At 45.1% G+C, this 13,013-nt stretch overlaps 1 protein-coding gene across 1 annotated transcript; it reads right to left on the reverse strand.

Annotated features, from left to right (window-relative positions):
• Positions 1 to 9,846: 9,846 nt before the first annotated feature.
• On the reverse strand, positions 9,847 to 12,228 carry AMER3 (APC membrane recruitment protein 3). Its single transcript, XM_047868688.1, has one exon. The coding sequence runs from the start codon at positions 12,226 to 12,228 to the stop codon at positions 9,847 to 9,849; it is 2,382 nt and encodes a 793-aa protein (XP_047724644.1).
• Positions 12,229 to 13,013: the final 785 nt, after the last annotated feature.

The raw sequence follows: 13,013 nt of genomic DNA on the forward strand, positions 1-13,013 counted from the left end.
TCTAGTCTCTGGAGTGGGAAGTTCAGACCCTCACAGCTGAGCGATCTATCACCACTCCTGTGTCTCCCACTTCTGTCAGCTCCCTGCCTTCCCCTGTCTGTGTCCAAGCTGTCTGCCTACCAGGTGGTACCTCCCTCCAGAGTTTTATCTCAGGCATGGCTGTGTTTCAAAACCACACACTTCAGAGACCCCTGTGGCTGGGCTTGGACCTGCAGTGGTCCTCTGGGGGAGGGTTTCACCGCCCTGTAGCTAGTGCTGGCCTGTTTCAGGAAGTGGCACTGTGACTGGGCAATGGCAGTGTCTCAGTGTTTCTGGTAAATTGCAACACACAGCTGACACCAGGGTATGCTGCTCTCAGCCGGCATCTTTGTTCCTAAATGGATGAATACAGCAGATTGATGGCACCTGCTGGGTCTTTTGTCTGTGGAGAAGTCATAAAACCTCTACCAAACACACTCCAAGCAGGGGAACCACTTCTCTCCATGTGAAACAGGGACTCCTCAGACCACACTGCCTGCTCCTGTGACTCCATCCTGATTCCTCACTGGAGCACTACCAGGTGCTGACCTCTGAAACTTCAGACTCTATGCTCTGCTATTTATAAAAACTGACAGTATTGAAACCCTCTCTATTTCCCCCTTTCAATGGTTTTGGGAAATAATTTTCTTGTGCAGTCCACTGTGTGTGTTTTCACTCTTTCTAGCTGCTTTCAAGGGGAGTGCTTTCTCGCAGAAGCCTAATGCACTGCTCTCTCCCTGCCTTCTCTTTCTCCTCTCCATGAAAAAGGTTCCCTCCCCTCTGTGGCATCACAGCTCCTTTCTCTCCAATTCACCTCTCTGTACCATGTACTTGCTGTGTTCTCTCCCTGAAATTATATAAATTGTTCTGTTAATCCTCAGATCAATTTACTAGGTGTTCAAAATGGTTTGATATTGATCTAGCTCTATTCGAGGGATGAGGCAAGCTTAGGGTCTCCTTACTAGTTTGCCAACTTAACTCCTCCCATAATTCTATTTTTACTTTTTTTAAAAGTTTTGTTTATTTATTTTGAGAGAGAAAGAAAGCACAAGTAGGGGAGTGGCAGAGAGAGAGGGAGAAAGAAGGTGAGAGAGAGAATCCCAAGCAGGCTCTGCACTGTCAGCATAGATTCTGATGTGGGCCTGATGCAGGGCTCAAACTCATGAACTGTGAGATCATGACCTGAGCCAAAGTTGGATGCTTAACCTACTGAGCCACGCAGGTGCCCCCTATTTTTATTTTTTTGAAGAAACACCATACTGTTTTCGACAGTGGTTGCACCAATTTGCATTCCTATCAATAATGCATGAAGATTCCTTTTTCTCTACATCTTTGCCAACAATTGTTATTCCTTGTGTTTTTAATGTTGGTATTCTGATATGTGTGAGGTGATATCTCATTGTGGTTTTAATTTGCATCTCCATTGTGATGAGTGATGTTGAGCATACTTTCGTGTGTCTGTTGGCCATTTGTATGTATGCCTTCTTTGGAAAAATGTTTATTCAGGTTCTCCGCCCACTTTTTAATTGGATTATTTGGTTATTTTGGTGTTGAGTTGTATCAGTTCTTTACATATTTTCGATATTAACCAATGGGTATATCATTTGCAAACATCTTCCTCCATTAATAAAGGTGCTTTTTCTTTGTTGATGGTTCCCTTCACTGTGCAAAGGCTTTTTATTTTAGTGTAGTCTCAAATTTAATTTTCCTTTTGTTTCCCTTGCCTGATGAGACATATCTAGAAAAATGAATCTATGGCTGATGTCAAAGAAATTACTGCCTATGTTTTCTCCTAAGAATTTTGTAGTTTCAAGTCTCACGTTTAGGTCTTTAATCTATTTTGAGTTTAGTTGTGTGTATGGTGTAAGAAAGTGGTCTGGTTTCATTCTTTTGCATGATGCTGCCCGGTTTTCTCAACACCATTTGTTGAAGAGACAGTCTTTTTCCCATTGCATATTCTTGTGTCCTTTGTTATAGATTAATTGACCATAAAAGTATGGGTTTATTTTTAGGTACTCTATTCTGTTCCATTGATATATGTGTCTACTTTATGCTGGTCCTGTACTGTTTTGATTACTACAGCTTACTATACCTTGAAATCTGGGATTGTCATACCTCCAGCTTTATTCTTCTTTTTCAAGATTGCTTTAGCTATTTATGGTCTTTCCTGGTACCAAACAAATTTTAGGATTATTAGTTCTAATAATAGAACTAGCATTTTCTGTGGAAAATGCTGTTGGTATTTCATAAAGATTGCGTTAAACCTGTAGATAGATTTAGAAATATGTACATTTTAATAATAATTTCCCAATCCATGAGCATGGAATATCTTTCCATTTGTTTGTGTCATATTTAATTTCTTTCATCAAGTTTTATAGTTCTTGGAGTCAAGTTTTGTCACCTCCTTGGTCAAGTTTACTTATACATATTTTATTATTTTTGGTGAAATTATAAATAGGATTGTTTTATTAATTTTTCCTGCTACTTCATTACTAATGTATAGAAATGCAACTGTTTTCTGTACTTTGATTTTGTAACCTGAAACATTACTGAACTCATTTATCAGTTCTAGTAGTTTTTTTTTAATTTTTTTAATCTTTATTTATTTTTGAGAGAGACAGAGCATGAGCAGGGGAGGAAAAGAGAGAGAGGGAGACACAGAATCTGAAGCAGACTCCAAGCTCTGAGCTGTCAGCACAGAGCCCAATGTGGGGCTCGAACCCATGAACTGTGAGATCGTGATCCAAGCCAAAGTCGGATGCTCAACTGACTAAGCCACCCAGGCACCCCATCAGTTCTAGTAGTTTTTTGGTGGAATCTTTAGGGTTTTCTATGTATAGTATCATGTCATCTGAAAATAGTGACAGTTTTGCTTTTTTCTTACCAATTTGGATGCCATTTATTTCTTTTCCTTGTCTGATTGCTGTGGCTAGGACTTCTAGTACTACATTGAATAAAAGTTGTGATAGTGAACATCCTTGTCTTGTTCCTCATCTTATAGGGAAAGCTCTCAGTTTTTCACCATTGGGTATGGTGTTAGCTGTGGTTTTCCACATATGGCCTTATTATATTGAGATATGTGCCCTCTAAGCCTAGTTTGTTGAGTTTTTATCATGACTGGATATTGTACTTTGCCAAAATAGATTTTGAAATCTATTTGAAAGGATGAAAATATTTGCATCTATTGAAATGATCATGTGGTTTTTATCCTTTCTCTTATTGATGTGATGATCATATTAATTGATTTGTTCAAATATTGAACCATCTTTGCATCCCTAGAATAAATCCCACTTGACCATGGTGAATGATTTTTTTAATGTACTGTTGGATTTGGTTTGCTAATATTTTGCTGAGGATTTTTGCATATATGTTTATCAGAGATATTGGCCTGTAGTTTGTTTTTTAGTGTCTTTATCTTGCTTTGGTATCAGGGTAATGTTGGCCTCATAGAATAAATTTGGAAATGTTCCTTCTTTTTCCATTTTTTGGAATAGTTTAAGAAGAATAAGTATTAATTTTTCAAATGTTTGGTAGAATTCATTTGTGAAGCTATCTTGTCCTGGACTTTTTTTTGTTGTAGGGTTTTTTGTTTTGTTTTGTTTTTTTGTTATTTTTATTATTTTTGCTTTGTTTTATTTTTTATTATTTCAATTTCATTGCTAGGACTGGCCTGTTCAAATTTTCTATTTCTTCCCAGTTCAGTTTTGGGAGGTTATAAGTTTCTAGGAATTTATCCATTTCTTCTAGGTTGTCCAATTGTTGACATATAATTTTTCATACTATTCTCTTAAAATCCTTTGTATTTCTGTGGTGTCAGTTGTTATTTTTCCTTCTTTATTTCTGATTTTATTTATTTGAGTCTTCACTCTTTTTTTTTTCTTTGATGAGTCTGCCTAAAGTGTTATCAATTTGTTGATGTTTTCAAATAACCAGTTGCAGGTTTCAATGATCTATTCTATTGTTCATAAGTCTATTGACTTAGTTTTGTTGGATGTATGTTTCTAAGGATTTGTCCATTTCATCTAGATTATCCCATTAATTGACATATAAATGTTCATAGCATTCTTTTATAATCTGTTTTATTTTTATAAAATGGTAGTAACATTCCTACTTTCATCCCTGATTTTAGTACTTTGAGTCTTTCTTTTGTTTTCAATCTAGGTAAACATTTGTCAATTTAGTTCATCTTTTCAAAGAACCAAATTTTGGTTTTGTTGACTTTGCAATTGTTTTTGTATTCTCCATTTTATTTATCTCTACTCTAAGCTTTATTATTTCCTTCCTTCTGCTGGCTTTGAGTTAGTTTTTTCTTCTTTTTCTCATTTCTTAAGGTATAAAATCAGATTATTGATTTGAGATCTCTCTTTTTTTAATGTATGCATTACAGATATAAATTTCTCTCATATTGCTTACTCTGCATTCCATAAGTTTTGGTATGCTGAGTTTCATTTTTATTTGTCTCAAGGTATTTTTAAATAAAGTTCCCTGATCCTCCATGTTGAGTCTGTGATGAGCCCATCAAAGGAATTCTTCATTTCTGTGCCAGTACTTTTGATTCCAAGCATTTTCTTTTTATTTATTTCTTAAAATTATTCTTGTAAGTTGTTATTACCACTGGTTATTACATGTTATCTACTTTTTCTCATTAGAGCTCTTAACATATTAATCGTACTTATTTTATAATATTTATCTGATAATTCCAACATCTGTGAGTCCAGTTCTGATGATAGCTTTGTCCTTCAAAGTTTGTTTCTTCTTGAACTTTATAACTTTGTGTTGAAAGCAGGACATATTGTATAGAGTAATATGTACTGAGGCAAATAGGCTTTTAGTGTAAGGATTTACATTAATCTAGCTAAGAGTTGGTCTGTTTTAATATTAGTCGCAGCTAAAGGCACAAGAGCTTCATATTACTCTAGTGAGCTTACTTTTTCCTCCCTTCTCATCCTCATCCTCCTGCTCCTCATCTTCCCCCTCCTCTCCTTCTCCCTCTTCCCCATCCTTCTCCTCCTCTTCCCCCTCCCCGCTTCTCCTTCTCCTACTCTTCCTCCATCTTCTTCTTCCCCTCCCCCCTCCTCCTCCTGCTTCTGCTTCCCTTTGTTCTGGTCCTTAGATGGAATCTTTATCTTGTAACTCTTCTGGCTGTGATTCACTGTTATTACTGGATGCTTATTAGTGTGTTGATAGGGTGAGTGAGTAGGGTGGGGAGGGAAGGGATGTTCCTTTACACCTAAGCTTCTAAGTATGTCTCAGTCCTTTGTGGGCTTGTACTTTGGGGGTGGGGTTAGACCTTAAGAAGATTTAGTCTCTCTCCTACTGTTTCCAATCTGTTTTCTTGAAGTCCCTCTTCCAATTGACTGTCACTTACTTTACTTATTTACTTATTTATTCACACATGGGAAAGGAAGGTTGGAGAGGACTGGAGTGGGGTGGAGTTCTTTTCCTTCAGCTTGGAAAAGTTTCAGAATCGCCCTCTGGAGAAGTCCTTCCCATGTGAGGTAGACCTATTAGGGAGAATGGTCTGGAGGGTTTCATAGTAGCTACTTTTCCTCTCCCTCTGCCAGGCCTATGAGAAGATCTTTGTCCTCACCCTGAAAAGGTTCCTAGAGGAAAAGGCTATGAAAGCATAGCCCCTTTTTACTGTCCAGCCTTCCAGCTTCTTGCTCAGCCTGCAACAATTTGTCAAAATTACTTTTTATCTCTTCCTAACAGTTTTTGTCATTTCATAGCTTCTGCTCCAGGTCTTGGTTGCTATATTTCTCTGGATGCACCTGTTTCTCCATATTTCAAGGAAGTTGTTTGCTCTCTTCTCTGACGGGTCATGAATAGTCATTGACTTTCAGTTTGTCCAGCTTTTTCTTGTTGTAAGAATGGGGATGGCAGTTTTCAATGTCTTACATGTAATAACAAAAAACCACCTTTCCCTTCCTAAATATGGGTGTGTGTGATATGTGTGTATCACCATGGAGCCCAGAGCATTAACATCAAGGCCTCAGGACAGCTGGGCAGGGGGTGAGTACAGGAAACGGGATGTATTGTTCACTTTTTAAATGTATCTTTTCATTGTTAAGTTTCATTTTTATAGTTTTTAAGAGGACTTTAATAAAGAAGACTTAGGAGAATAAAGAAGTGACCAAAGCATTGTTTTTTAACAGCAAAAATCAAAATAACTTGAATAGCCATCAACAGAATATCTAAATTAATTGTTACCTATAGGAGATTGCTGTGGAATTGTTCAAGAGAATGGAGAAACTGCCTGCTGCTGGCACCTGCTAAGAAGATGTCTGTGATGCACTGTGCAGTAAAAAAGATTAACATTCATGTGTGTTTATTTCATGGGCATAAAAAGGGTCTGAGGACATACCCAGTGTTCAAGAAGCTCCAGGAAGTGGAAGCTCAGCACTTTGCTTTGTTTGGATTGTTTGTAGTAAATGGGAATAAATTTTGTAATCAAAACAACAGAAGGATAAAAGAAGGAAAGAGACTTACTTTTTATTGTCTTCTCTTCTGTGTCTTTTGAGTTCTGTATCCTGCTTATTTATCCCCATTCCATAAAAAGTAAAATAAAATAAGAAACCAGGAAAGGTAAGAAGTATCCCCTGATGTAGTTCACAGGCTCTTCCTGTGCTGGTCTTTACCTGTTTGCATCACCTCCCCCCTGTTCTCTGCCTTGCCCCCTGGTGTACTCCAGGTTACTCTGCTGTAGGTCCAGGCCACCACCACATTTAGGGCAGGCTTGGAGGCTGCCTGGCCTCCTCCCAGCACCTCCCATTTCCCCATGCAACCCTGGAAGACTGGATGTTTGAAAGGCATAGTTCACAGGCCCCAGGGTGAACCCCAGCTCTCTACTTGCCACTGTATGACCCTAGGTGAGTCAGACTCTGTGGAATATTTATGGGCTGCAACAATTAGACATACTTCTCAGGATTTTACTTTATATGGGAGAAACAAGCTCCTATAACCTCTATAGCCATGTGAATGAGAGAGTAAAAAATGACCGGAATTCTGAAAATGCCTCATAGGCCTCTGCTACTCCCAACACTGGGCTAGGCACTCAACCCAGGAGCTGGCCCTGCAGTTCGATCCTATGCTCTCCATGGATCACCTGGAGAACATCCTTGAGGCCTGCAGAACCCTGACAGACGGGCACTGCCTGGACCCCTCTTGCAGGGGAGGGCAGCCTAAGGGGTGGGATGTGGAGAGAGATGGTCTTTGGCTTCCTCAGACCCTCTGGACACAAGAGAAAGGGAAGTGCCTCATCCATTCTCCCAGCAAGGTGCCTAACAGGCCACTGCTGGGACTTTCCCCAACATTGCTGAGAATGAGAATTTCTAGGGTGTCAGGATTGCTTAAGATGCTTCCCAGAGTGAGAGCCACTGGGTTGGGGGTTTCTCTCAGGAGGCAGGACCTGTTCCTTGTCTGTCCTGCCCTGCTGTGTGTCACTGTAGACTACCCTTACCATAACCTCTGGGTCCTGGGTCTACTTTTGTCCTGTCATCCTGACCCTAGGCCCCTCCTGACTGTGCCTGAACCTCCTCAGTTCCTGCCTCTCCCAGCGCTCTTGGAGCTGGCTGGATTTGCCTCCATCACCACCAGTCACCACATCACATCAAGGAAATGTTCCCTCAGAGCTTCTGCCAAGGTAAAACCTTAACTCTGCTACTCTCCAGACACAAGACTCGCATTTAATTAAAAAATCAGAAAGCCACAAGCAACATTTTGATATTTCATTATTTTAACAAGTAAATATGCACTGAGCACTTGCTCTGCTCAGGTGCAGTACAAAGTGATAAGGGCCATGACTGAATGAGATACTCAGCCTGCTTACAGGGGGACATGTGGCTGGCACCCACGCGGTGCTCAGACATCTGTGCCCTGAAAGAAGGGAGGAGTGGAGGCTTTGAAAGAGGTGTTTGCTGCAGGAGCTCAGCAAGAGAAGTTCTAGAACCTCGTGAAGAGCTGGGCCTTAGGAGTCAAAGTGTGGGATTCAAACCCCATCAACCCCACACACTAGCTGTGTGCATCCATGGGCAAGTCACATCAGCACTCTGTGCCTTGGTCTCCATATCTGAAAAATGATGACAACAATTATATCCAGGTTGATGCAGGGATGAGATAAACTATTCCACATGTAACCTGTTTCCAGCACAGTTCAATAACACTAATCATTTGTGGAGGTCCTGAGAGGAAGCATCATGTGTGATTTCCCAGGAAGACTGGTCCTGTCTTTCCTCAGTGTCCAAGGTCTGGATAGGCCTGGTCAGCAGCCTATAGGAGCACACAGTAGGCTCCAGTAAGCAGTTGTTAATGAGGGCAGAGCATTTTCTATCCTGAAATGAAGCCTCAGACAATCAGGAGAGGCCCCAGCCTGTGATCAGCTATCAGACTGCATCCCTATGGTTGGCATTTCTCCCCTATCCCCACTTAACCTATCCCTTTCTGATGACCTTTCCTCTAGAAACAGGTTCGTATCTGTGGTGGCCATCCTTTACATCTCACTGCAGCATGTCAGGTGAGGTAGGATCTTATCACAGAGAACCTTGATGTGTGGTCTGTTGCTGTACCCAATATCCTGACACCTGCCCTTCCTGAAGATGTGGGCCACCTTTCACTCCAAGATTCTGGACAGTTGGTGTTGTGCATGTTGTTGTGGCTTTTGGGAAGATGAGAGAGTTGCAGCTTCATTCCAAGGTAAGTTTTCCTGAAGGGGGAGGCAAGGATGCTGACAGTGTGGAGGGATGAGAATGGCAGAGTTGCAAAGAATCAATCAACTTCTTCCCTAAGAATATTTTGCCATCCTTGGCTTCATTTAGAGAGTGCAAGTTTGGGGAAATTATCGGGCTGATTTGTAATTGAGAACTCACCAACACCCACAGGATCTTCAGGGTTTGGCTAGCCCTGGCAAGGTTGCACAGTAACACATGGTGTCTGCTGATTCAAGGCTCTTACTGAGATGAGACCTGTCCTGCTTCTTACTCCCATGAGAAGTCCTTCAGGGCCCCAGCACATTGTGGCTGCTTGTCCTGGAGGTAGAGATCAGGCTTGTGTGGGGCCAGTGGGCATTCCTGAGCTCATCCGTGGCCCCCTATCCTGCCTGTATCCCATTCTCTGCATCCCACCCGTAAGCCTTGGATCACACATTATTATTCTCAACCCCCTATGCAGACTTCATGGCTCCCTCTACCTCTGATTTATAGGATGTTCTGTTATCTCCCCATCAGTTTCAAGCCTGAGTTCCTCTCTATGACATGCTGTATAAGGAGAAGCCAGGTGTGGCCACTTCACAGCCAACTGGGTTTTGAGTCTTCATTTCTCTGTGGGGAAATCAGTGAGGCACACTTTGAGAGCAATGGCAGCTTTTCAGCTGTCCTTGGCCTTAGGCTACCCAGTATCTGGCCTGGCTGAACTGGTGGGTTCAGGCATAGATGCCTCCATATTAAAATGCTCTGCTCCACTTGCTTGTGTCCTGCCACCTCCTACCCCCCAATAGTCCTTACATCAGGGACAAAGATGGAAAGTTGGGTCTTAAGTTCTCTTGAATGTGGCCACAAAGATGCAGTTCCTGGTGACTGGGGGTCCGTGCTACACGTGAGGCTCAAACATGGATGGCCTAGGGCCCCTACTTCCAGCTGGTTTCAGGGGAGGCTCTTATGGTCCAGGAAGTTTTCTGGGACACTTGCAGAAGGGGTTCACTCGTGCTGGTTTTTGGAAGTGAAGTCCAGGATTCCTGGCAATTTGCCCCAGGGTCTCAGCTGGGTAGCAGGGCCAAGAGGGGTTATAAGTCCAGCTGGCCCCTGTGTGCCCCTGCTCCACAGCCCTTGAGTTGAGCTACAGGGGCTGGTCCTCCACAGAGGCACGAGACTGGGCATCCATCCTGGTGTGCTCCACCCTGAGCTGGCTGAGGTCAAGAACATGGCCTGGGCACCTCTGGTCCTGTGAGCTGTGTAGTGGACTACCCAGGGAAGGCAGGCCACATGAAACTGCCACGCTAGGGAAGCTGTTAGGCTGTTTCTGCTGCAGAATTTCAGGGCCCCTGGTTTGAGGTTGCCTGCAGAGCCCACTGCTCATATCCTGCCTTGGGGGCTGTTTAGTAGGGGGTTGGCAGTCTGGTTGGATCTTCAGGGCTGCAACCTGGGCCGCACAGCCTGTCAGGGTGGGCTCTACATCGAGGGTGCTTTCCCCAGGACCAGGCCTCCAAGAACCTCTGAAATACTCCAGATTCCCAGGTGGTCTGGGCTCCTGGGAGCTAGGCCAAAGGTTTGAGACTTTGTTTTTGCTGCAAGTGTCTGTTGTTGCAGAGGTTGCAGACCCCACAGGGGAGAACAAGCCTTCATAGCAGCCTTGTGTCCCTCCTTCCCCAGAGACCTGCACACACTCCAGAGATGGGTCCCTGGACAGAGAGCTAGTTACCTGCTCAGGCCCTGCTAGGACCTTGCTCTCTCCAGCAAGTAGGCCCTTGGTAAGCGAATGTGCCCACAGCTCCCGCCTGCTGGGTACTGAGCCCACAATGGTCCTACCTGCATCTGAAGCCCCAGGCCCCCTGACCTCCAGCTTCACTGGACCTGGGCTCTTTTGCTCAGAGCCAGCTTCCAGTTTCTCTGTCTGTCCCCTGGGTGAGGTTGCAGTATCCCCAGGGGCTGAGGCAGGCGGGGTGCGGAGCTCAGGGCTACGGCGAAGCCAATTGATAATGCCCATGGTGATGGCAAGCTCAGTGTCACAGAGCTTTAGCAGACACTCTTTGCCCTTCCAGGAGCTTTGCAAAAAGCTCTGGCTGAGCAGGTCTGGACCTGGTGTTGGGGCCAAGTTCTCCTCTGCCCCCACATGGAAGCTGCACATGGACAGTGGTGCTCCTAGTGCTGGCCCTGACAGACTCTCAGACACACACAGGTCATCATCCAGGCTTGGGCCAACAGGGCCCTCGCTGGGGTCATAGAAGAGCTCATAGAGGGCATCTCCACTGTAGCTATCCCGGGGGAAGGCAGCTGCAGGTGTGCCTGGGCTCGAAGCCTCCTTCTTATCCTCCTCGAGGCCAGGTGAGAAGGAGTCATAGTAGCCTTCATCACTTGTGGACACAGATTCTGGCTGTTCACTCTTGGGGGTACCTGTGTCTATGGAGCTGGCTTTGGAGCCACTGTGGGGGTCCCTGCAAGGGCACAGGGGGAGCTCAGCAAGCCCAGCTGTATCCAGCCTGGGTCGGTCTGTATCTGTCCCCTGGGGACTCCCCAGCCATGGGCCCAGTAGGGTGCTATGCTGCTGTCTCACAGAGCGATTCACACTGTCCCAGAACTTGGCAAAGTCAGACATCTCATTTTGGGCGGGTGATGCCAGCTGTTCCATGCTGTCCTGGAAGGGGCCCCTAAGAACTTTGTTTTCAAGGGCCTGTGATACCTGAGTTGGGCTCTCCAGGCCCTCGTTCAGTTCCAGGGATGGCACGGAGCTTTCATCTGCAAAGATCTCCCCACAGCCTGTCAGAGAGTCAAAGCTCTTGAGTGAGGCCACATCCTCACACAGGGCCCTACAGAGGTCAAAGGAAGAGTCGGGCAGGAGCTCGCTGTCAGATAGGTCTTGACATAGGCCATCTGGCCCCAGTCCTTCACCAAAGGGAAAGAAGCCTGTGTCTGTCTGCCCTCCAGCCTCTGATGGGCCTCCAGGCGAGGACAGGCTCTCCCTCTTGGTTACCAGTGAGGCCAAGTTCTCAGTCTTGTTTCTGCGAATGTGGAATAGGTTCCGAAAGCACTTCTTAGGTCGTTTCAGGGAGATCCTCTTCCTTGGTATGCTCTTGGCCACAGCTGGCACGAAGGGCATCTGGGGCACAAAGTGGCGGTAGTCAATCATGCGCTGGCTGCTAGAGGGTCCTGGGAAACTCGCGCTGCCCACCAGGTGCCCTGTGGTGGCACTCACCCTGCCAGCCCCAGGCACACTGTCATGAGTCTTGCTCTTTCGTACCAGTTTGAAGGTGGCCCCACAGAAGGCTGTAGCCCCCACCTCGGGTTCTGGTTTCGCTCCCTTGTTGGGGCATCTGTCATATCCTTGGGCGTTGAGACTGACCTGTGGGGCTCTCTCACTGTAGGGCCGCTGTTGCCCTCCTGGTGAGACTGACCAGGGACCTGCATCCTCCCTGACTGGAGCAGTGGCTGCTGGGTCTGGGGGTTTCTCATGGGAAATCTGCAGGCTGGATTTGATGAAGGTCTTTCCTCTCTTCAGCTCCATGCTGCCAGTGCCCCAGGCTGCTGTGAAGGAAAACAGGAGGCACTTAGTATCCAAGATGGAGGCCTATGGTTCTAGAAGACCTCTGCCTATCCCTGCTTACATAGTTGCTTTGGAGCTGAACTCTGACATCTAAACTTGGATCCTTTCAGAGGTTAAGAGAGAGGGAGATGGGATGGCCCCACCCAGACTCACTGCCCCAGGGCTGCTCATTGCTCCATAGACAACTGATCCCAGAGAAGTTAAGTCACATGCCTAAAGTCACATAGTAGGAGCCTAAATGAGGACAGACTGGGGTCTGATTCTATTGTGTCTGTGATCTCTCAACTCAACCAAGCATCATCTCAGAGTTTACCTGGCCAAGTCAGATTCCCATTTCTATGCCCAGGCACTCTACAAATAGCACCCATCCTCACAGGGGAAGTATCATCGCTCTTTCGAGTGGTGGAGGAAAGGATTCAACAAATAAGTTCCTGCCTTCATCTAAGAGACAAAACTCAAAGGGAAACCCAAGCCTGTATCCTGGGCTGGATGGAGTAGCTCATCAGTTGGAAGGGGAGGCACATACACTGCCCTTCACGGCTATTGCATCTGTCTGAGGAGGTAAGACTTGGTCTACACAGAGACCATCAGCAAGGCACAGCTGAGTATCTAATGGTGCATGTTGAGCTTGAGCACTGAGAAGAGAGACAGCATGATGGTAGAAGGCAAAAGAGAAGAGGCAGGCATGAGGCCGGGATCAGACAGATTAGATAGACACAACACATGATGGGCTGGAGAGCAGCCAG

Source organism: Prionailurus viverrinus, chromosome C1, assembly GCF_022837055.1.
Source record: "Prionailurus viverrinus isolate Anna chromosome C1, UM_Priviv_1.0, whole genome shotgun sequence".
Taxonomy (NCBI): Eukaryota; Metazoa; Chordata; class Mammalia; order Carnivora; family Felidae; genus Prionailurus; species Prionailurus viverrinus.

What these genes read in the sequence shown, in the direction of transcription:
- AMER3 (XM_047868688.1), bottom strand. Translation starts at nt 12,228, where the DNA reads ATGGAGCTGAAGAGAGGAAAGACCTTCATCAAATCCAGCCTGCAGATT.